This window comes from Geotrypetes seraphini, chromosome 12 (genome assembly GCF_902459505.1).
Source record: "Geotrypetes seraphini chromosome 12, aGeoSer1.1, whole genome shotgun sequence".
Classification (NCBI taxonomy): Eukaryota; Metazoa; Chordata; class Amphibia; order Gymnophiona; family Dermophiidae; genus Geotrypetes; species Geotrypetes seraphini.
The window spans coordinates 114,138,598-114,162,388 of record NC_047095.1 but is presented as its reverse complement, the minus strand read 5'-3'; the positions used below and the strand labels follow the sequence as shown (position 1 = coordinate 114,162,388).

The 23,791-nt window shown below is 44.7% G+C and overlaps 1 protein-coding gene across 7 annotated transcripts in view; it reads left to right on the top strand.

Moving 5' to 3' along the window:
- Positions 1-60: 60 nt before the first annotated feature.
- The window catches only part of LOC117346827, a 60,938-nt gene continuing 37,207 nt past the window's right edge, over positions 61-23,791 (top strand). For 5 of the 7 annotated variants that reach the window (XM_033916965.1, XM_033916966.1, XM_033916963.1 and 2 more), the window contains exons 1-3: positions 61-397; positions 15,486-15,597; positions 23,660-23,710. In XM_033916965.1, coding sequence (XP_033772856.1) covers positions 15,496-15,597; positions 23,660-23,710 — 153 coding nt within the window. In that variant the 5' untranslated portion in view covers positions 61-397; positions 15,486-15,495. Of the gene's footprint in view, positions 398-5,128; positions 5,261-15,485; positions 15,598-23,659; positions 23,711-23,791 lie in introns of those variants that run through there. The other 2 variants (XM_033916962.1, XM_033916964.1) reach the window with 2 other exon arrangements.

Sequence of the window (23,791 nt, the reverse complement as noted above, 5' to 3'; positions counted from 1 at the left end):
TAACGGAAAGTAACGGATACGTACATTGAGCATGCCCGGTATCTTGTTTTCCCCCCAAGGATAACGGAAGGCGACGGATACGTTACGTACACAAGGCCTGAGGCCATGTTCACATTGAGCATGCCGGGAATTGTAGTTTGCCTTAGGACAAAGCCGCAAAGGCTTTACAGAGCACCTGACCTGAACATATTTTGTTGTTGAACATGGACTCCAGGGAAAACTAGTTTCTTGGCATGCTTAGAAGGGGAATATATATTCGGACTTGTTGTGCGCTTGCATGGCCTCGCTTTGCTCTAGGAAAAACTTGCCTACCCGACAACATCCTGATAGACGCCGTAAAAGCACCAGGATGAGGCTTCGACTACAAGGAGAGAAGCTATTGGCGGTCCTGAATGAGGTATGCAACGCAACGAGAGAAGCTATTGGAGCCTCAGAACGAGGCTTAGAATGCACAGAGAAAAGCCTGCTGGAACAGTAGTACACTTGTTTACAGTGGTTTCAAACCCAAATTCTTTGCAGGGCCACATTTTGGATTTGTAGGTACTTGGAGGGCCTCAGAAAAAAAAAAAAAAAAAGTTAATGTCTTATTAAAGAAATGACAATTTTGCATGAGGTAAAACTCTATAGTTTATAAATCTTTCCTTTTGGCTAAGTCTTAATAATAATATTGTCATTTATAGCTAAAGACATATGATCAAGAAACTGTTTTATTTTACTTTTGTGGTTATGATAAACATACCGAGGGCCTCAAAATAGTACCTGGTGGGCGGCGAGTTTGAGACCACTGCTTGTTAACAAGTGAATACAGCACAAGAAACCGCAAATGCTGCAAGAAAGTAGCCAAACACACACACACACAATCTGCCAGCTCCAAAATTTTTTTTTCCTTCAGCATTCAAAACTAGCCCAATTTGGCTGAAAATCATGTTCCTAGATACCAAGATGTGGCATTAATTGGCATTATTATGTCCTTATGTGCGTCTTTCTTAGGATGACAAACTGCCTGTCATAAATTTAGGGGAGATTTAGTTGCAACAAATTTTTAGCGGCATATCATCACTCTAAAATGGAATGGATAATATTTAACAAAACAATTAATTTACATTGTATATAATATACAGGTCACAATTTAGAATCAAATTTTGCATGTTTCATTAGTCCTAACCTATATGTATTTGTCCGCTCATGCTGCATTACTAAGGTCCTCTTTTACTAAGCCATGATAGAGGTTTTTACCATCGCCCAGGGTACTAAATGCTCCAACGCCTAGAATTCTATAAGTGGCGGAGCAGCATCAGAACATTTAGCATGCGCGAGTCCCCAGCCTTACTTCCCAGCACCTACAACTCGCCGGCAGGACTGGACGCCAGCGCTGGACTCCCTGTTCTCCGTGTCGGCTCCTCTCACCAGCGTCGGAGGCTTCCGACTGTAGTGGGATCGAGAGGAGCCGCAGCGACACCTCGCGGGGCAGGAAGGGAAGCCCAAAACACTCCAGCCGCAAAGGGATGCCGCGGTCCCGACTCCAAATCAGCTGATTCCAGCAGCGTGTGCAGCACTCTACACACGCTGCTTCGGGGCCTTTTACTGCCCTGATTTGCTCTGCCGCGTCTCTGATGATGTCATCAGAGGCATGCCAGAGTAAATCAGGGCAGTAAAAGGCCCCGAAGCAGCGTGTGTAGAGTGCTGCACACGCTGCTGGAATCGGCAGGTTTGTCGGACCGCGGGAAGGGAAGGGTGGGGGCGGCAAGGGACTAAGGGAGCAGGCAAGACCGAGGGAAAGGAAAGGGGGGGTTAGGGAAACGCTGCTGCTGCACAGGGAAGTGGTGTGAATGCTGCTGCTGTGGCTGCTGCACAGGGAAGGGGGGATCTAAATGCTGCTGTACAGGGAAGTAGTGGAGGGGAAGGGAATGCTGCTACACAGGGACATGGAGGGGGACGGAATGCTGCTGTGGCTGCTGCACAGGGAAGTGGCGGGGGAGGGGGGGGAGAGACAGACAGATAGAAAGAAAGCCAGACAGTGAGAGGAAGGGAGACAGAAAGAAAAGAAGAAAGGCACGGGGGCAGAGAGAGACACAGAAAGACAGACAGACAAAGGGGGCCAGGGAGAGAGACAGACAGAAAGAAAGACAGCGGGAGGGAGAGAGACACAGAAAGAAAGATAGACAGACATATATTCTAGCACCCGTTAATGTAACGGGCTAAAATACTAGTTCATATATAAAAGACTCCAAGAATGTTCTCAGAAGTCCAAAATGTGTTCCCAAAAGTGTAGGCCAAAATTTTAAATATATGACCTTTGTAAAGAGAATTTTTAGTGAAGTGATCACTTATCAGTCTCCTCAGAAGTCAGTGCTGGGACTCTTCTGTGGAGACAGCTAAGTGATTGCTTCACTAAAATTTTTCTTTACACACATTTATGCTTGCTGTTGACGTGGCTTACGTGGGCATACCAAATGTAGATGTGTAGAAGTCAAGTTTCTAGAGGCTGATGGAAATTGCTTTTTTCAGTTTCAGCTGAAACTTTCAGAAAGCTTTTGGCCAACACCAGATGATGAATTTCAGCTGCAGTTTTGGTTTCGGCCAAAACCAAAATTGAAAACTCAGGTTTGGTTGTGTGAATGTGAACTAGTGAGGCTTGCTGGATATTGTCAGAGCTTGCAGTCTGCATCTCTCTGCTAAACCCAGAATATAATAATTTAAATAATGAAAGATCATATTTTACCTTCAAGGAAAATAACCTTCATGCTCATGGACTTCAGCTAATGAAAACTGAAGCTAAAAGCCATGGTGTTTTTACAATGGCTGACCTTGTACCACATTTGGAGTGACAGATGATGGCATAACTCCAAAGAGGCTAATTCCTAAGGAGCATATCATTCCAAATTTACAGACTTCAACTCCAACTAAAATTTTGTATCAAAAGCATCTATTTGGAGCACATAAACTACAGTATTATGAAAGATCATAACTGCATTACTTACAATCGCAGTCTCCTCACCAAATAAAGAATGCAAAGAGTAGCCTCTCTCCTCCTTCCTCTCTCAAGACCATCTTACAATCCCTGTGTACAGTATAGTCAGGGCAAGAGTGATGCTCCAGACACAGCAGCCATTTTGAGACTAAAGCCAAAATAAGGAGTAAATGAAGATCGCTTCTACTACTATTATTTCTGTAGTGCTACCAGATGTACGTAGCACTGTACAGTTACAAAATGACAGTGCCTGCCCAAAAGAGCTTACAATCTAAACCAGTGGTTCCCAACCTTGTCCTGGAGGACCACCAGGCCAATCGGGTTTTCAGGCTAGCCCTAATGAATATGCATGGAGCAGATTTGCATGCCTGCCACTTCCATTATATGCAAATCTCTCTCATGCATATTCATTAGGGCTAGCCTGAAAACCTGATTGGCCTGGTGGTCCTCTAGGACAGGGTTGGGAACCACTGTTCTAAACAGACAAGACAAACAGGATGTCATAGATATAGTTCCTACCCCAGCTACACTCCTAGACCAGTAGGGGTTGTAAGATAGGCCAAGGGGGGGAGATGGGGGGGGGGGGCTGTGAGTAGGGAGAGGCACTCAAACGGGGTTCCAGACAAAGGGGCTACTCCTGCTTGGGGCGGTGAAAGAGGGAGGGAGACAAATGCATAGATTTTTGGCTTCCACTGAAAACATATGGTCTTTCAACCAAAAGCAAAAACACAGACAAAAATTCAAATAACCTTTTAGCTGAAATGAAAATCGTGCATAAAAAAAGGATTTGGGGCCTGTTTCAGCGCTGTAACCCAGATTGAAACCAAAAGCAAAATTCAGTTGGCCTCTACAATTTACATGCCATTATAGATTTTGCTTTCAGTGTCTGCATCTGGGTACCTTATTTTGTTGCCCAGTTATAACTACTGTAGAACTTGCTTTCCATCAAAAATAAAATGACCTCTTGGGCATTATCCATCTCATAATTAAGACTTCATATCATCAGTGACAGGCTAATCCAGTCCTGGTTATGTATCTCTGGAAATATGGCTCCTGTCCTGATTTGCTTAAATAAATTGGAATTCCAAGCAAATGGAAGCAAGGGGATTGAAGCTGGACTGGGTTTCTAATGGCTTGGAGCTATATGAACAAAGAACAAACCAAAACTGCAGATATGTACAACAACGTAGGCAAAATTTATTGTGACAACCAAAAAATATATTAAAACCTTTTTACCAAACAGGGGACCCAACACGGTCCGTGTTTCAGACAACCTTCATCAGGGGTCCATGGTAGAAAAGGAAAGAAACAAATGTCACAAAAAATTGCAGTGGAAAAAAATTGCAGTAAAAAAAACGGACTGTATGTATCGCCGAGCGTCAGAATATCGTGAAATCTCACTAAAGTCACGATATTCTGTGACGCTCGGCGATACATACAGTCCGTTTTTTTTTACTGCAAATTTTTCCACTGCAATTTTTTGTGACATTTGTTTCTTTCCTTTTCTACCATGGACCCCTGATGAAGGTTGTCCGAAACACGGACCGTGTTGGGTCCCCTGTTTGGTAAAAAGGTTTTAATATATTTTTTGGTTGTCACAATAAATTTTGCCTACGTTGTTGTACATATCTGCAGTTTTGGTTTGTTTGTTCCTGGTTGGTTTTCTCACTGCAGATAGAGTTGGACCTCCCTTTTTCTTTGGTTTTCTCGCTTTGTGCTATATGAACAAAGAAAGCACACCAGAAAATATGCAATGGGTGTCTGATGATCTCTCTACAGTTTGATGACTTTTGTATTTTTGACAGTATTTTTCTATTTTTATGTATTTCCTGTAGATGTGTTGAAACGATTTAAGGCTATTTCATTTTTTATTATTGTATTTTTGCTTGGTTTAATGTACAGTCCTTTTAATTTGTTAACCTCCCTAATTAACCTCCTGATCATAAAAGGGAAACAGCACAGGGCAAGCAGAAATAGCATTGCTGGGAGCCACATTGTTAGATAAGGTATGACATAGTAAGCAGGATCATCCTACTTTGTTACTGAGTTACTGAGCCAAAGCAGATGCTGGGGGTGACCGTGTATGTGAGGGTGCATCAAAGAAGTGAGGAGCCCGCACGAGAAGAAACTTTAACTGGATTCTTTATTTAATCATTAGCCTGTTCCCGGGTGACATCGGAGGAAGAAAAGGTTGCAAAATTAGCAACAGAATACTTTTTCTCTGAGGGATCTACACCAGGAGGGTTCTTACCTGCAGGAGAACCAAATTGTGGCTGGCAGCTTTGTGAGGTGGGATTGTGATGCATTCTTATGACATCGGAGAATTCTAAACACATTCCACGAGTACTTTCAAGGGCATGATACAGTGTTCTTAAAGGACAAATAGTTCTAGCTTGTAAGCTCTTCTGAACAGGGGACCTTCTAGTACGTGTTGATTGTACAGCACTGCATACGCTTTTAGTTAGTTTTATAGAATCAAATACTTAATTCCAGAATTACATATATAATACAGAATGGGTTATATAGTTACATACTTAATACATTCAGTGGCAGGAGGTTCAGTTGCAGGAGATTAATACATGGTGCAAGATGGGTCTGTTTTTCAGTGCTATAGAAATGATAAATAGCAGTAGGTATAGTAGCTACAATCAGCTATTATGATGCAGACCTGTCACAGCACAAAGTTCTAGTTACATACAGAGGTCAAAGTTGCCACGGCACTGTGGAACTGGAAAATATTCCACCTTAGAAATATACTTATTTTTTTTTTATTATTATTTATTTATAAAAATTTACACATTTTTTATCAAGCATATCATCTTGTACAGAAAGTGAGATCAAGAAAACATAATAATATTATTATTTACTCTCATATCTGAAAATACATCAAAATATTAGAAGAAAATGAACATCATAACTTAATCACACATTAGTCCTCAAATTAGGATCCAGGATTAACGATAAGAGTAGAAATTAAATGAAAAGAAAAATATTTTAACAAGGAAAATAGCTTAAACTGCTACTGAAAAGTGAGCTAATTATTATTGCAAGGGTACAGATGGTTCTACAGACTCAAGACGTTTCGCAGAAAGGAAAGCAGTCAATTGAGCTGGTTCTACGAATACATATTTCAAGGAACGGTATCTTATGACACATTTACAAGGGTACCTAAGAAAGAAAAGACCCTCCTATCTGAGTCACTCCTGGTTTTAACATTAAAAATTCCCTTCTTCTCTTCTGAGTCTCTCTCGAGACATCAGGAAATATCTGAATATGGAGACCCAGAAAGTCCTTGGCTCTGTTTTTAAAGAAAAGTTTAAGAATCCAATCCTTGTCTGGGGCCAAAGCCACAGTCAATAAGAGAGTGGCTGGAATAGCCAGTTCTCTATCTGATTGCTCTAACAAAGTGGAAACGTCCAAGGGTTCTTTCTGTGGTATTCCTTCATCTTCTTTCTTTTGAGGATCCTGATTTCTTATAGGTAAATAATAAACCTTTGTAAGAGGTGGTAAGGAATTTTCAGGTATTTTAAGGATTTCCAGAAAGTACCGCTTTATCATATCTCGTGGAGAAATTGATAATACTTTAGGAAAATTAATTAAATGCAGATTATTAATCCAAATATTGTTCTCTAAAGCTTCCAATTTTCTCTTCATAATTGTATTATCTTTAACAAATAGATCTTGATTACTCTTACAGTGGTGCCTCACACAACGAACTTAATTCGTTCCAGGAGCAAGTTTGTTATGCGAAAAGTTCGTTATGTGAAACGCGTTTTCCCATAACAATACATGTTAAAAAAAATAATTCGTTCTGTAGCATAAAATATGCTAAGATGACATAAAAAAAGATAAATTTATCTTGTTAGAGCTGTTAGCATGATATAGAGGGGATATATGTGAAGGGGAGGGGAGACAGGGGTTTTGTTGATCCTTGCTGTGTATTATAATCACCCCCCACATACTCCCCAGTACCTTTTTTAATTCCTCCCATCTTTCCCAGCCAGTGGCGTACAGGCCAGAAGCGCAGAGATCAGGAGCAATTCCTCTGCACGCCTGTGTGGGCCCATGCCGATCTCCGAATGGCTGCAGTTAGTTCTTGTGAGTCCCGCGAGAGCTGACTGCAGCCATTCAGAGATCAGCGCAGGCCCAGGCAGTAGCACAGAAGGCTTGCTCTTGATCTCTGTCTGCGCTTCTGGCTGGGAAATTTGCTAGACCACCAGTTCGAGTGAGCGGGTGAGATTAAAGTTGCAGCAGTGGTGGCTTTTTTAAAAAAATATGTGGCGGCGGGGGGAGGTTTAAAAATATGCGGTGGCGGCAGAGGCTTAAAAATATGCAGCAGCGGCGGCAGGGGGGTTTAAAATATGTAGCGCCACTGCACAGGGAGCCAGGCGGAGAGAGGGCAGTTAAGCGATGCAGCTCGGGCGACTTCGTTATGTGAAACGACGTTCGTTGTGGGAAGCAAGACCTGAAGTTCGTTGTGCGCAGCGTTCGCTGTGCGAGGCGTCCGTTGTGTGAGGCACCACTGTAATTGTTTTTAAATTCTTCTTTTCTTCTAGAATATCTAATTTCAATGATACTGTCTCTTCCTTTATAATTTTTATTTCTTCTTTCTGGATTTGTATTTCTTTATCCAAATTTTTTACTTGAAAAGAAATATACTTATTAATGTATCTCTAGTTAGGATTCTTTGGGAACTATTAAGATCATTTAACTGCATGTACTAAGTATGACCTCTTTGCTGAATCTGCATTTCACTGCACTTCTAGAGAGGAAAAACATAATAAGTCACTTGTATCTTGGGTAGTGACCAGTTTATAACATAAGAATAGCCTTACTGGGTCAGACCAATGGTCCATCAAGCCTAGTAGCCCGTTCTCACGGTGGCCAATCCAGGTCACTAGTACCTGGCCAAAACCCAAAGAGTAGCAACATTCCATGCTACCGATCCAGGGCAAGCAGAGGCTTCCCCCATGTCTTAATAACAGTCTATGGACTTTTCCTCCAGGAATTTGTCCAAACCTTTCTTAGAACCAGCTACGCTATCTGCTTTTACCACAACCTCTGGCAACGCATTCCAGAGCTTAACTTTTCTCTGACTGAAAAAATATTTCCTCCTATTGCAATTTCATCGAGTGTCCCCTAGTCTGTAATTTTTGATGGAGTGAAAAATCGATTCACTTGTACCCATTCTACGCCACTCAGGATTTTGTAGACTTCAATCATATGTCCCCTCAGCCTTCTCTTTTTCAAGCTGAAAAGTCCTAACCTTTTTAGTCTTTCCTCATACGAGAGGAGTTCCATCCCCTTTATCAACTTGGTTGCTCTTCTTTGAACCTTTTCTAGCGGTACTAGAAAAGGTTCAAAGAAAAGCTGGGCCTCTAGATCAGGGGTAAGGAACTCCGGTACTAGAGAGCCGTATTCCAGTCGGGTTTTCAGGATTTCCCCAATGAATATGCATGAGATCTAGTTGCATGCACTGCTTTCAATGCATATTCATTGGGGAAATCCTGAAAACCCGCCTGGAATACGGCTCTCGAGAACCGGAGTTCACTACCCCTGCTGTTGATGGTCAAAGGAGTGAAGGAGAGTATCATGGAAGAGTAAACTAACCTATGTACCTGTAATAATAAATCTATTTTTATGTATTCATGTGATCCCTTTATGTTTAAGACGCCAAATTCCCTATATAAAGGGCTGTTTTTTGTCCAGAGTTTAGAACAGTGGTTCCCAACCCTGTCCTGGAGGACCACCAGGCCAATCGGGTTTTCAGGCTAGCCCTAATGAATATGCATGGAGCAGATTTGCATGCCTGCCACTTCCATTATATGCAAATCTCTCTCAAGCATATTCATTAGGGCTAGTCTGAAAACCCGATAGGTCTGGTGGTCCTCCAGGACAGGGTTAGGAACCACTGGTTTAGAACATACTATGTCTGCCTTTAAGACTGTTCTTATATATCTATATATTACTAAACAATTGTTAAACTGAGCACAAGCTAGTGTTTATTTACACACCATGACATGGAGAAATGACAGCAGAGTTCTAGTTACGTACATGTCAGTTACCACAACATTGGGATTTCGCAACAGAGTTTGAGCTGCATACAGGTTCTAGGGTTACCATATGGCTCCAGAAAAAGGAGGACGGATTGAGACATCCGGGTTTTACTTCCATCGCTTTCAGTGGAAGTAAAACCCGGATGTCTCAATCCAACCTCCGTTTTCTGGAGTCATTTGGTAACCCTACCTGGGCTGTCACAGAGAAGTTCTAGCTATAGATAGGCACATACATGAGGCTGTCATAGTGCAGTCCTGTATTCATACAGGGGCCAGAGTTAGTAGCATTCAAGGACCAAGATTACCATGACCTGGGGGCTGTCATAGCAAAGAGTTCTAGTAACACTTAGGGGCTGAGGTTACTGTGAATCAAGGCTGTCACAGCATAGAGACAAGGGCTGGGGGTACCTTGACACGGAGCTCGCATAAACATGTGGTCTAATTATAGAGAGGGGCTAGGGTTACTGTGAAATACTGTAAGTGGAAGGAGCAGCCAGATCAAATCCCATTGCTGCTTCTTGGGCAAGTCACTTAATTAACTCTCACTTCCCTCAGGTACGAAGTTAAGATTGTAAGCCCTCAAGGGACAAGGAAAGAGCGGAACATGACTTATCTTGAGCCACTACTGAAAATGGTGTGAGCTAAAGGCAAACTAAAAATTGGTTCTCTCAGTTAGGCTGATTCCTGTCCCAGTATGTACAGAACGAAATGAAAGAGTTCTAGATATATGCGCGGGCAAATCAAAAAGAAAAGGCAAAATAACACTTAACAGCTTTAATAGAAGTAACTGTGAGCGATTGGACATATCGCTTTTCCACATAGTCCCCATGCAAGACGACGCACTTGTTGAAACTGTCAACTAACCTCTGCTAGAGGGTTGGAGTAAAGGGCCATTACTCAGACTGGCAATGGGTCATGAGCGGAGTTCCACAGGGGTCGGTGCTGGGACCGCTACTTTTCAACATATTCATTAATGACCTGGAGACAGGAACAAAATGTGAGGTTATTAAATTTGCGGATGACACCAAACTATATCGCAAGGTAAATAACATGGAGGACTGTGAAGATCTCCAAAAAGATCTGACAACACTGGAAGAATGGGCCAAAAAATGGCAAATGAGTTTCAACATGGGGAAGTGCAAAGTCGTACATATAGGGAAAAAAACCCCAATGTTCACTTACAAAATGGGGGGATCAGCGCTAGAGGTGAGCGACCTTGAAAGAGACCTGGGAGTGATGGTAGACACAACATTGAAGGCGTCGGCGCAGTGTGCAACAGCCTCAAGGAAAGCAAACAAAATGTTGGGTATCATTAAGAAGGGTATCACGACCAGAAAGAAGGAAGTCATCCTGCCACTGTATCGTGCTATGGTGCGCCCGCACCTGGAGTACTGTGTTCAATTCTGGTCGCCATACCTCAAGAAGGACATGGAGGTACTTGAGAGAGTTCAAAGAAGAGCAACTAAGCTAATAAAGGGTATGGAGGACCTCTCATATACTGACAGACTGAAAAGGCTAGGGCTTTTCTCCCTGGAAAAGCGGAGACTTAGAGGAGACATGATAGAAACCTTCAAGATCATGAAGGGCATAGAAAAAATAGACAGGGACAGATTTTTCAAATTAAGGGGATCAACAAGTACAAGGGGGCACTCAGAGAAATTGAAAGGGGAGAAGTTTAGAACAAACGCTAGGAAGTTCTTTTTCACACAGAGGGTGGTGGATACATGGAACGCACAGGAGCACGCTACAGGGGTTCAAAGAAGCTTTGGATAGGTACTTGGAAGACAAAGGGATTGAGGGGTACAGATAAGAGTAGAGGTAGATTATAGGGATGGGATTAGAGGTAAGTTATAAAATTAATCAGGGATCACTGTTCAGACACTAGGCCTGATGGGCCGCCGCGGGAGCGGACCGCTGAGCAAGATGGACCTCTGGTCTGACTCAGCGGGGGCAACTTCTTATGTTCTTATTCCTGCAGTGAAGTCTTTCGGCTGCTCCCTAGCCCGAAGCCGGGTGAGCACCGCTTCCTTTACTTCATCGTGCTTTGTGTTTCGCTCTCTGGGTTGCAGTGATGCGCCCATGTATCGTCGCCGGTGCCAGTTCTCTCCAGAATACTCAGTTCGTCTTCATACCGTCTCAGGAACTGGGTCGCAACCTCCGCACGCTGTTGCTTGTGCAGATGAGTAAGCTGTTTGGAAAACCCATTGTGCGCAGACTTTCCTGTATCTCAAGTCATCACGCATTATGGCAAATGCAGATCCATAGCTGATATTCAAATTTGCAGCCAATTTAGATGCCGTTATCCATCGGTCTTCTCTAACCAAGGCATCCACCCTGTCAATGTGCTCTTGTGTGCACGAAGTTGATAGGCAACAAGAACGACCTTCTTCGGTTACCGTATACCTTTTTACCCATTCATAAACCTTTCATTGACGCATGGCGCAATGTCCATACTGAGTCAATATCTAATGGTGAATTTCCACAGGTTTCACTCCCTCTGCCCAAAGAAAGCGCTCTACTGCACGTTCTTTGATGGTGCGATCCTGCAATGGAGCGTCCATGTTTCTGACCTCGTGGCTGCCACACGACTAAAGGCCAAGTGCTGCACTGTGTGTGGGTGAACTATTCAACAGGCAGTATACGAGTGAGTACATATGTTGCATTTCACTAGCTATGTTCCGGTTATCACGTAATTTAACATTTGCCTTTCATTTTTGATTCAACTAAACTAACTAAACTAAGCCTTAGGTTTATATACCGCATCATCTCCACGGAAGTAGAGCTCGGCACGGTTTACAAAGTTTAAAAATATAAGAAGAAAGGAGAAAGATTTACAAGAGTATATGAGTGGGAGGAATATAAATAGGAGAAATAAAAATGATCTTATGATGGGAAAAAAAATGATTATATGTTAGGAAAGAGCTAGGTTTTCAATTGTTTGCGGAATAATTGGAGGGAGCCCAGGTTCCGCAGCGGGATAGTGAGATCGTTCCAAAGGCCCGTGAATTTGGAGACGAGGGACTTTCCCAGTTTGCCCGCGTGGAGAATACCGTGCAGAGAGGGGAAGGATAGTTTATGTTTGTGGGCGGATCTGGTGGTAGCAGGCCTTGAGGCGTTAAAAGATAGTGGGATTAGGGGCGGAAGGATGCCGTGAATGATCTTGAAGGCCAGACAGGAGCATTTGAAGTGAATTCTGGAAAGCACTGGGAGCCAGTGAAGATTGGTGAGTAGTGGGGAGACGTGGTCGTATTTGCATTTTGCAAAGATCAGCTTGGCAGCGGTATTTTGGATAAGCTGGAGTCTGTGAAGACTTTTTTTTTGTAAGGCATAAGTAAATGGCATTACAATAGTCGAGTTTGGAGAGAATAGTGGATTGTACAAAGATGGCGAAATGTTTTTGGTGAAAGTAGGATCTTACTTTCCTCAGCATGTGGAGGCTGAAAAAGCATATATATATATGTATACACACAGGAGAGACACCATAACACTGAGATGTGAAGGTGTTGGGGACAAAACCAGTGATGGAATTCAAAAAGCTGTGAGATAAACATAAGAACATAAGAATTGCCGCTGCTGGGTCAGACCAGTGGTCCTTCGTGCCCAGCAGTCCGCTCCAGCAGCGGCCCTTAGGTCAAAGACCAGTACCCTAACTGAGTCTAGCCTTACCTGCGTACGTTCTGTTTCAGCAGGAATTTATCTAACTTTGTCTTGAATCCCTGGAGGGTGTTTTCCCCTATAACAGTTTTCTACCACTCTCTGGGTGAAGAAGAACTTCCTTACGTTTGTACAGAATCTAAAGTTAAAAGGGGATAGAGTGCGCCCTCTTGTTCTCTCTACCTTGGAGAGGGTGAACAACCTGTCTTTATCTACTAAGTCTATTCTCTTCATTATCTTGAATGTTTCGATCATGCCCCCTCTCAGTCTCCTCTTTTCAAGGGAGAAGAGGCCCAGCTTCTCTAATCTCTCACTGTACGGTAACTCCTCCAGTCCCTTAACCATTTTAGTCACTCTTCTCTGGACCTTTTCGAGTAGTACTGTGTCCTTCTTCATGTACAGCGAGAAGTGCTGGACACAGTATTCCAGGTGGGGGCGTACCACGGCCCGGTACAGAGGCATGATAACCTTCTCTGATCTGTTTGTGATCCCCTTCTTAATCATTCCTAGCATTCTGTTTGCCCTTTTTGCTGTTGCCGCACATTGTGCGGACAGCTTCATTGACTTGTCTACCAGTATTCCCAAGTCTCTTTCCTGGGGGGTCTCTCCGAGTACTGCACCGGACATCCTATATTCGTGTATAAGATTTTTGTTACCAACATAAATCACCTTACATTTATCCACGTTAAACCTCATTTGCCATGTCGCAGCCCATTTCTTGAGCGTGTTTATGTCACGTCTTCGCAATCCTTCTGCATCTTCACTACTCTGAATAACTTTGTATCGTCTGCAAATTTAATCACCTCGCTCGTCGTACCAATTTCCAGGTCGTTTATAAATATGTTGAAGAACACGGGTCCAAGCACCAAACCCTGCGGCACACCACTTGTGACGCTTTTCCAGTCCGAGTATTGTCCATTGAACCCCCCTACTCTCTGTTTCCTATCCGCCAACCAGTTTAAATCCACGTAGTTCACCCTCGACTCCTTGGCTCGCAATTTTTCAAAGTAGTCGTTCATGCTGGACCTTGTCAAACGCCTTCTGAAAATCCAGATATACAATGTTGACCGGGTCACATAGAGAATTCCTATAGCATGAGGATGCAATCGAAGCAAATCCCGAACAACCTTCAGGAATCAAACAAGGCATAGAGCGGTGTAACCTGCAATGAGCAGCAGGTACAAGCCCTGGGACATAGAAGGGTGTTACCTGCCCAGAGCAGCAGGTATAGGGTTGCCAGATTTTCCAATCAGAAAATCCAGACCCCTAGACCCACCCCCCAGGCCCATCCAGTTCTGCCCATCTCCATCCTGTAACACCCCAATCCCGCTCCCGGGACTGCCCTAGCTCCACCCCTGCTCTTGTCGGGCAGGTAGGAAGTTGGTGCATGCGCGCATGCCACATGATGATGTTCACACATGTGCGGGCTGAAGGGGTGTTTCCTTATTTGCACCTGAAGGTTAGGCCTCTCTGACATCATCAAGCCTGAACCATTGTTTGCAAGAAATCATTCCAGCCTGAACCTAGCAAGAAGAGAAAGAAGAATACACCTTTGCTGTTTCTGCCTGATGCATTCTGGGTATGTACCAGAACTGTATTCTAGTCAAGGACATCCAGCTATGCCTCCATGCTCAGCCTGTGTGAATTTTGGGGGAGGAATTGCTCATATACTTCTTATCTAACGAAGGCGCTTCTGTCTCACAGCCTGTACGAGACTCTATACAGAAAGGCTATTCATCTAAGTTCTGTTTCTGGATTGGTCCGGGGAGGTCATCTGACGAGATCCAAGTGAAACATGCTAATTATATATTATTCTGTGTTGGGATGTGAGGGAGCTTACATCTTAACATTGGATTCTCTGCACATCTTATAATAATTAATATCTGAAAAGTTACCTCTTGTGACTCTCTGCCTGAGAGAGAGAACCGGACTTTTAAATAGATCTGGATTCCAGCACATAAAGGAAACCTTCTCCAGTGGCTGATGAACTCTTGTTCCGGTACCAGAAGAATTCTTATCTTTAGTGCTGAGTAGAGGACGTCTTCCCTTTTACCTGATTTTGTGCCAAGGCCTAATTGGATGGTGAGAATACGGAATTCTATTATCTTATCAGCTGGGGTTAGATAAATGAATCCTATTGTGGTTCAGGATAAGGAGAAGTGAAGCACCTTGGTGATAATCTGTAATAGTTTGCTGCTAATCAGGAATTATTATTATAAGGAATTATTTAGAGTGTAAGAATTAGTTTTACTTATTTATTTAGCAAGTGTGTTGTAATAATTATGTACTGAGTTTCATATGTGTAATCGGATATTTTGTGAACAATAATTAGTTATTGCTGCTGGCTTATGTATGAATTATATTTTTCTATTTTCATAATAAAAGTATTTCTCATTAGCCTGGGTCTGGTACCGTGTAAGTAGGCTGAACCTGGATGAGATATTATGGTCTTCCCTAGAAAACTAACAGGCACATATTTGTTTATGTAACTGATAAGTTCACCATAAATCTTTCTACAGGGCTTCCTCCCTGCCCGACGCGATTTGAGGAGGCTTTTCAAAACCAGGACAAAGTGCCGGGTTTTGAAAAGCTGTCTGGGGAAACCCAGACATCTGGTAACCCATAAACAGGTACAACCCCAGACAAGGACATAGAAGTAAGTAATTGCATAGAGAAACAGGTAGAACTCCAAAAGCACAGCAAGTACAATTCTAGCTAGATTAATGAGCAGACTAGATGGACCCCACTGATCTTTTTGTGCTATACTATATAAGGAACCTCCTGTCCTGTCTTATTTTCTATAGGTTATAAGACATGGCAGAGCTTGAGAGAGAGGAGGAGAAGAAGACGAGGGTAGAAATACTGGAGCAAAAGAAGCAAGAAATAAAGAGCTTAGAGCAGGAGATAGACACAATGGTAAGTGGAAACCGAGGCCCCTGTGAGAGGAGAGAGTCGGTCACCGCTGGGAAAAGGCTCTAACGCTTAAAAGTTAAAAGTCCACCTCTTTGAGAGTGCTTTCGACTCCTAACTCCTCTCACCGTGGGTTCTGCATCCCCAACCCTGTATGTCAAGTCTGTCTATCCAAGTTAGAATGTAAGCTCTTCCGAGAAGGGGCTGTCTATAAATACCCTTTTGTCCCAGTTTCTTTACAGTATCAGTCTTTCCCTGTGCCTGTTTTGGGGTTTTGTTTTGTTTTTTTTTAATCTTATGCCCATTGTTTTTGACTTTGTTAACCGCCTTGATTTGACTACAATTGTTAAGAAATGCGGTATATCAAATAAACTAACTGTAACTGTCAAAATGTATAGCGCTGCGTACACCTTTCAGCGCTATTTAAGTGATAAGTAGTAGTAACTCTGAAACAGGGGAGACTCCATCTCTGTCACAGGAAAGACAGTCACCAAGCTAAGTATCACACCCTCACTGTGGAATAATTTACCAAATTTCTTGTGTTTTGTACCATCACTTAACTTTAAAGGCCTGAAAACCTATTTCTTTGAAAGTTTCTATGGAAGATAGCTCTGTCTCTACTCACGACCCAGATCTGCATTCTGCACAACCAGCTGACTTTATGCTAACCTATATTATCCCTTTGCTGTTAATTATTAGTAAGATAGTAGATGACGGCAGATGAAGACCCGAATGGTCCATCCAGTCTGCCCAACCTGATTCAATTTAAATTTTTTAAATTTTTTCTTCTTAGCTATTTCTAGGCAAGAATCGTAAGCTCTACCCGGTACTGTGCTTGGTACTGCTGAAATCTCTGTTAAAACCTACTCCAGCCCATCTAAACCCTCCCAGCCATTGAAGCCCTCTCCAGTCCATCCCCCAACAAAAGGCCATATACAGACACAGACCGTGCAAGTCTGCCCAGTACTGGCCTTAGTTCAATATTTAATATTATTTTCTGATTTAGATCCTCTGTGTTCATCCCACGCTTCTTTGAACTCAGTCACAGTTTTACTCTCTACCACCTCTCTCGGGAGCACATTCCAGGCATCCACCACCCTCTCCGTAAAGTAGAATTTCCTAATATTGCCTTTGAATCTACCACCCCTCAACCTCAAATTATGTCCTCTGGTTTTACCATTTTCCTTTCTCTGGAAAAGATTTTGTTCTACGTTAATACCCTTCAAGTATTTGAACGTCTGAATCATATCTCCCCTGTCCCTCCTTTCCTCTAGAGCAGTGTTCTTCAACCTTTTTACACCTATGGACCAGCGGAAATAAAATAATTATTTAGTGGACCGGCAAACTAATAAGACTGAAATTTTTTAAAACCCCATTGCCGCCCCATCCCCGCGAGCTCGGTCCCATTAACCATCTGATCCCATCCGCACAAGCCTCAAATAGTTATGATTTTATATTGAACATATTTTATTAAAGTATAAAAAGAAACAATATTCTGTACAATTGTCATTTTATAAATATAAATAATACAGGGCAAGGATCAACAAAACCCCCGTCTCCCCTCCCCTTCACATATATCCCCTCTACTATCAAGAAAACTGAATAAGCCAAATTATTACAGAATGCTACACAAATATCATGCTAACAGAATACCACAGTCACACATGGCAGGAATGGTGTTAGGGGAGTGGAACTAGGGCAACTGCCTCCTGGTCAGAGAGAGCCCTAAGCCAGCTGGATTAAAGACGCACTGCCTGGGCTTTGCACTCCCCAGTTATGTCTAACATCAGCTCTAGCAGGATACATATTTTAAATCTGATATATTCTAATCACAAGATAGAAATAAAATTATTTTTTTCTACCTTTTGTCGTCTCTGGTTTCTGCTTTCATCTTCTTTTCACTCTCTTCCATCCAGCGTCTGCCCTCTGTCTCTTCAATCCAGCATCTGCCTCTTCCATCCACTGTCTGCCCTCTACCCCTCCCCCTTCCATATGGTATCTGCGTTGTTTCTATGCCCCTCTCTCCTACACCAGATCTAGCATCTTTGTCCCTCTTTCCTTATTTTTCATCTGATCCCCCTTCCCAGCATCAATCTCTTTCTACTTTGTCATTCCTCTGTCTCTCCCCTTTCCCTCATCTGATCTCTCCATTCCATCCTGACTCCTTCCCCTCCTCTAATCTCCCTGCCAGCTGTTTCCTTCCAATGTTCCTCCTCCCCTGTCCAGCAGTACCTTCTCCTTTTCTTCCTCCCCTTATCCAACAGTAATTCTCATCCCTTCCCCTTCTCCCCTGTCAGCAGTAGCCCCTTCCCCTCCCTTGTCCAGGAGTGCCCCTTCTCCCTTTCCTCCTCCTCTTATAAGAACATAAGAACATAAGAAGTTGCCTCCGCTGAGGCAGACCATAGGTCCATCCTGCTCAGCGGTCCGCTCCCGCGGCGGCCCATCAGGCCCATTGCCTGAGCAATGGTCTATACCTATCTATACCCCCCAATCCCTTTTTCTTCTAGGAATCTATCCAAACCTTCTTTGAAACCATTTAATGTTTTCTTGTCTACAACAGCCTCTGGAAGCGCGTTCGATGTGTCCACTACCCTCTGAGTGAAAAAGAACTTCCTAGCGTTTGTTCTAAACCTGTCCCCTTTCAATTTCTCCCAATGCCCCCTTGTGCTTGTGGTGCCCCTTAATTTAAAAAATCTGTCCCTGTCTACTTTTTCTATGCCCTTCAGGATCTTGAAGGTTTCTATCATGTCTCCTCTAAGTCTTCGCTTTTCCAGGGAGAAAAGTCCCAACTGCTTCAATCTGTCAGTATATGGGAGATTTTCCATTCCCTTTATCAGTTTGGTTGCTCTTCTTTGTACTCCCTCAAGTACCGCCATGTCTTTCTTGAGGTACGGCGACCAGTACTGGACACAGTACTCCAGATGCGGCAGTACCATTGCACGATACAGCGGCATGATGACTTCCTTTGTCCTGGTCGTAATACCCTTCTTAATGATACCCAGCATTCTGTTTGCTTTCCTGGAGGCTGTGGCGCATTGCGCTGATGCCTTCAGTGTTGCGTCTACCATCACTCCCAGGTCTCTCTCCAGGTTACTAACCCCTAGTGGTGTTCCCCCCATTTTGTATGTGAACATCGGGTTCTTTTTCCCCACGTGCATGACCTTGCATTTCCCCACGTTGAAGCTCATCTGCCACTTTTCGGCCCACTTTTCCAGCTGCGTTAGATCCTTTTGGAGATCCTCGCAGTCTTCCTTGGTTTGAGCTCTGCTGTATAGTTTAGTGTCATCTGCAAATTTAATGACTTCACACTTAGTTCCCGCCTCTAGGTCATTTATGTAGATATTGAACAAGAGCGGTCCCAGCACCGACCCCTGCGGAACTCCGCTCGTGACCCCTTTCCAGTCTGAGTAGTGGCCCTTTACGCCAACCCTCTGCTTCCTGTTTGCCAGCCAGTTTTTGATCCATCGGTGGACCTCCCCTTGTACCCCGTGGTTCCATATCTTTTTAAGCAGTCTCTCGTGTGGCACCTTGTCGAAGGCTTTTTGGAAGTCAAGGTAAATGATGTCTATAGATTCCCCTTTATCCACCTGGCTGTTCACTCCCTCAAAGAAGTACAATAAGTTTGTGAGGCATGACCTACCCTTACAGAAGCCATGTTGACTCGGTTTTAGCTGCCCATTTTTTTCGATGTGCTCACAGATGCTGTCTTTAATCAGTGCCTCCATCATCTTTCCCGGGACTGAGGTCAGGCTCACCGGCCTGTAGTTTCCCGGGTCCCCCCTTGCGCCCTTCTTGAAGATGGGCGTGACATTTGCTATTTTCCAATCCTCCAGGATCTCTCCGGTTTTTAAGGATAGGTTGCATATCTGTCGAAGTGGCTCCGCTATTACGTCTTTTAGTTCCTTGAGTACCCTTGGGTGAATGCCATCCGGACCCGGCGATTTGTCGCTCTTTAGTCTGTCGATCTGATTGAGTACATCCTCTTGGCTTACCTCTAAATCGACCAGCTTATCGTATTGGTCTCCTATTACGATCTCCTCGGGTTCCGGAATGGTGGTTATATTCTCCATCGTGAAGACTGACGTGAAGAACTCATTTAACCTGTCAGCTATCTCTTTCTCTTCTTTTACAACTCCCTTTCTGTCTCCATCGTCCAATGGTCCCACTTCTTCTCTCGCCGGTTGCTTCCCCTTGACGTATCTGAAGAACGACTTGAAGTTTGTTGCTTCCTTTGCCAGTCTCTCTTCGTATTCTCTTTTTGCTTTTCTAACCACTCGGTGACACTCTTTCTGGTGTTCTTTGTGCCCTTTTTGATTCTCCTCTGTTTGGTCTTTTTTCCATTTTCTGAATGATGCTTTCTTGTCGCTTATCGCCTTCTTCACTGCACTTGTTATCCACACTGGGTTTTTTGTTCTATTTTTTTTGCACTCTTTTCTGAACTTGGGGATGCATATGCTTTGTGCTTTGTGCACAGTCTCCTTGAATAAGGTCCAGGCCTTTTCTACGGATTCCGTCTTCCCTATGTTGCTTTTGGGCTTCTTTCCCACCATTTTTCTCATGGCATCATAATTTCCTTTTTTGAAGTTGAGTGCCGTCATTGTGGTTCTTTTCCCCTTTGATGATCCAATTTCAAGCCTGCACTGGATCATGTTGTGATCGCTGTTGCCTAGTGGGGGTAATACCGCCACCTCCTTTGCTGTCCCCCCTAGTCCGTTGAAGATTAGGTCAAGAGTGGCATCGCCCCTTGTTGGTTCCGTGACCAGCTGCTCCATGAAACAGTCCCTCGTGACTTCTATGAATTTTGTCTCTCTTGCGCAGTTTGAGTGCCCAATACTCCAGTCTATCCCAGGATGGTTGAAGTCCCCCATCACTACCACATTTCCGCTTCTGCATACCTGCTTCAGTTCAGCCTCCATCTCCTGGTTGATTTCTTCCGGTTGTCCAGGTGGGCGGTAGTACAGACCCAATTTAATGTCTGCTCCTGCTCCTCCCTGTAGCTTAACCCATAGTGATTCCAGGCCATCCGCCCGTACTGTTGTTTCCGTCCTGGCTGATGGTATGGAGTCTTTTATGTACAGCGCTATTCCTCCACCCTTTTTATGTGTCCTGTCTCTCCTGTATAGTTTGTACCCTGGTATGGCCACATCCCATTGATTGTCCTCAGTCCACCACGTTTCTGTGACTCCAATTATGTCTAGGTCCTTATTGCTGGCTGTGATTTCCAGTTCTCCCATTTTGGCCCTCAGGCTCCTAGCATTTGTGTATAGGCAGTTTAAGACCCAGTTTTTTGTCCTCTCTCTTTGTTTCCCTTGTGCTTTGGTATTCCTGCAGTTTCCCTCATGGTTTGCCAGCCCCTGAGCTTCATCCTCCTCCTGTTGTGTGTGTGTGACGTCCTCTGCCTGTTTCCCCTGCACCTCCTGCTCTCCTAATTCCCATTCAGTCCTGGGCTCTTTTTCACAATGACTTTGCCCCTCTGTTTCCTGTTGTTCTGTGTTGGTGCCGCTTACCTGGTCCATTTGTTCCCTCGATCCCTGCAATGCGTCTTTAGGTCCTTTTTCAACCCATACACCCTCAGACCCGAGTCCTCTTTTGCACTGTCCCAGTTCAGTACCTTTGTCAGGTACTGATGTCCGATGTGTCGAGGTCAGGTCGACTATCGGCTTTCCCCTTCTTCTCAGTTTAAAGCCAAGTCTATGACGTTCTGGATGTTGCGTGCCAGCATCCTCGTCCCAGCTGTGCTAAGGTGCAGTCCATCTCTTCTGTAGAGCTTGTTCTTCCCCAAGAAGGTAGTCCAGTTCCTAACAAAGTGGAAGCCCTCCTCCTCGCACCATCTCCTCAGCCAAAAGTTAATTGATTGTAGTTCGCTCTGTCTCTTTGTGTCCGCTCTCGGTACTGGCAGGATCTCTGAGAAGGCTATCTTCCTTGTCCTTAGTCTCAGTTTCCTCCCCAGGGTCCTGAACTGGTCAGTTAGTGTAGTCCTGTTGAAGTTTCTCCTGCTGATGTCGTTGGTTCCGATGTGGATCACTACTGCTGTCTCCTCCGTCTCGGCTCCCTCCAGGATCCTCTCGATATTGTTGATGATGTCTTTTGTTCTTGCCCCCGGGAGACATGTTACCAGTCTGTCCTCTCTCCCTCCGGCTATATGACTGTCTACTCCTCTCAGGATTGAGTCCCCGACCACGATAGCCGATCTCCCCTTCTTCAACTGTCTCTCTGGTCTCAGATCTGTGTCATATGTGTAGTCCGTTTGTCCGTCCTCTGGGCTCTGCTGTGTCTCTGCCCCTGGTCTCAGGTCTGTGTCATCTGCGCAGTTCGCTAGTCCTTTCTCCTGGCTCTGATGGATCTCCTCCTCCTCTGCCTGCCCAGGTCCTCCGCAAGGTCCTAGTTCCATGGTGTCTGGCGATTCCTGTCGTCCAACTGTCGGTTCCCTCCTGGTGTGTTGGTGGTCCTGTGCCTCTACCATCTTGCAGGCCTCCTCAATGAATTTCTCGAGCTCCCTAACTTGTTCTGCGATGTGGCTCTCTCTGGCGGTGTCCACGGTTGTCCAACACTGTTCTTCCAGGGTGCACAGTCCCTCCAGTTCTTGTACTCGAACCTGCAGTCTCCCGACCTCCTTCTTCAGGCTATCCAGTTCCTGACATCGATTGCAAATGTATACCTGCCTCCCGGAGGGGAGGTAGTCATACATATGGCACTCGATGCAGAAAACTGGGTAGCTCCCCTGGGTTCCTGTAGCCTCCATTCCTGTAGCCTCGGTGATTTGGGAGCGTGCCTGTGCAGTTATCTGAAAAAGTAGAGAGAGAGAAAGAGTGATAAGAGTGATAAGTGGAGAAATTTTTTTTTTTTTTTTAAGTTAGAAGTTATTGAGGTTAGAAGTTAGAAGTTGGTTTAGATTTGCTGCTGGGCTGCCTGGGCTCCTTCACAGGCTTCCTTCGCAAAGGCGCTCTCGCTAAGGCGAGCGCCTTTGCCGCTCGCCTTCGCCGCGCGCCGAACGGCTGGGCGCTGTTGGCTCCCCTCCTTTTAAGGGGGGGAGTCCAGGCACCGACGCTGCTGTGACGTGGCATGGGTGGGCGGAGCTACCTCTCGCCACCCGTTCCGCGCTGTCGCTAGCCCCTGCCTCCTCCTCCGACCTGAAAAAAAGGAAAAACGCCTCCTCTCCTCTCCCTTTGGCTCTCCTGCTACCTCAGCCGCTGCCCGCCCTCGCTGCCTCCACGCGCTGAGGCCCGGGGCAGCTATGTGTGCTTTTAACTTCGGCACACAGCTGCCCCTAAGCAGTATTTTAGCTGCGGTTTCATGAAGCAGCCTCGGGGCCTTTGATAGGCCAGCACGCTTTGATGATGCAATGTGGGCCGGCCTATCAAAGGCCCCGAGGCTGCCTCATGAAACCGCAGCTAAAATACTGCTTAGGGGCAGCTGTGTGCCGAAGTTAAAAGCACACAAAGCTGCCCCTGCTTGTCTGGGGGTGCGGAGACATACGCGGCAGGAGTAGGAGGTGGAAGGCAGGAGTGTCGGCATAGTGACGTCAACAGGAAGTTGCATGTCAGCTGACGCCGGCACTTTTTGCTGTGGCTGGGGACCCGAATCCTTTGCGGACTGGCAACATTTTTTTGCGGACCGGCGGTTGAAGAACTGTGCTCTAGAGGGTATACATATTCAGGGCTTCCAGTCTCTCCTCATACATCTTCTGGCGCAAGCCTCCTATCATTTTCGTCACCCTCTTCTGGACCGCTTCAAGTCTTCTTACGTCCTTCGCCAGATACGGTCTCCAAAACTGAACACAATACTCCAAGTGGGGCCTTACCAATGACCTGTACAGGGGCATCAACACCTTCTTCCTTCTACGGCTTCACTTTATACAGCCCAGCATCCTTCTGGCAGCAGCCACTGCCTTGTCATACTGTTTTTTCACCTTCAGATCTTCGGACACTATCACCCCATTTCTTTCTCTTCTATCTTGTAATTGATTTGAAGTTATTGTAAACCATGCATGTGGGATTTCCTAGGGATATCCAGTGACTGGTGTATCAAGAAGTAATAAATCTGAACTGGAATTGTTTCCTTTTTTCAGCAGAAAGAATATGAACAGCTGGAACAGGAAGGGGAACGAGCTTACCAACAGGTGAGGTAGTGTGTGTGGGGGGGAGGGGGGTAGAGACATGGGCTTAGCCAGGATCCAAATGAGGGGGGGGTGCAACTGCAA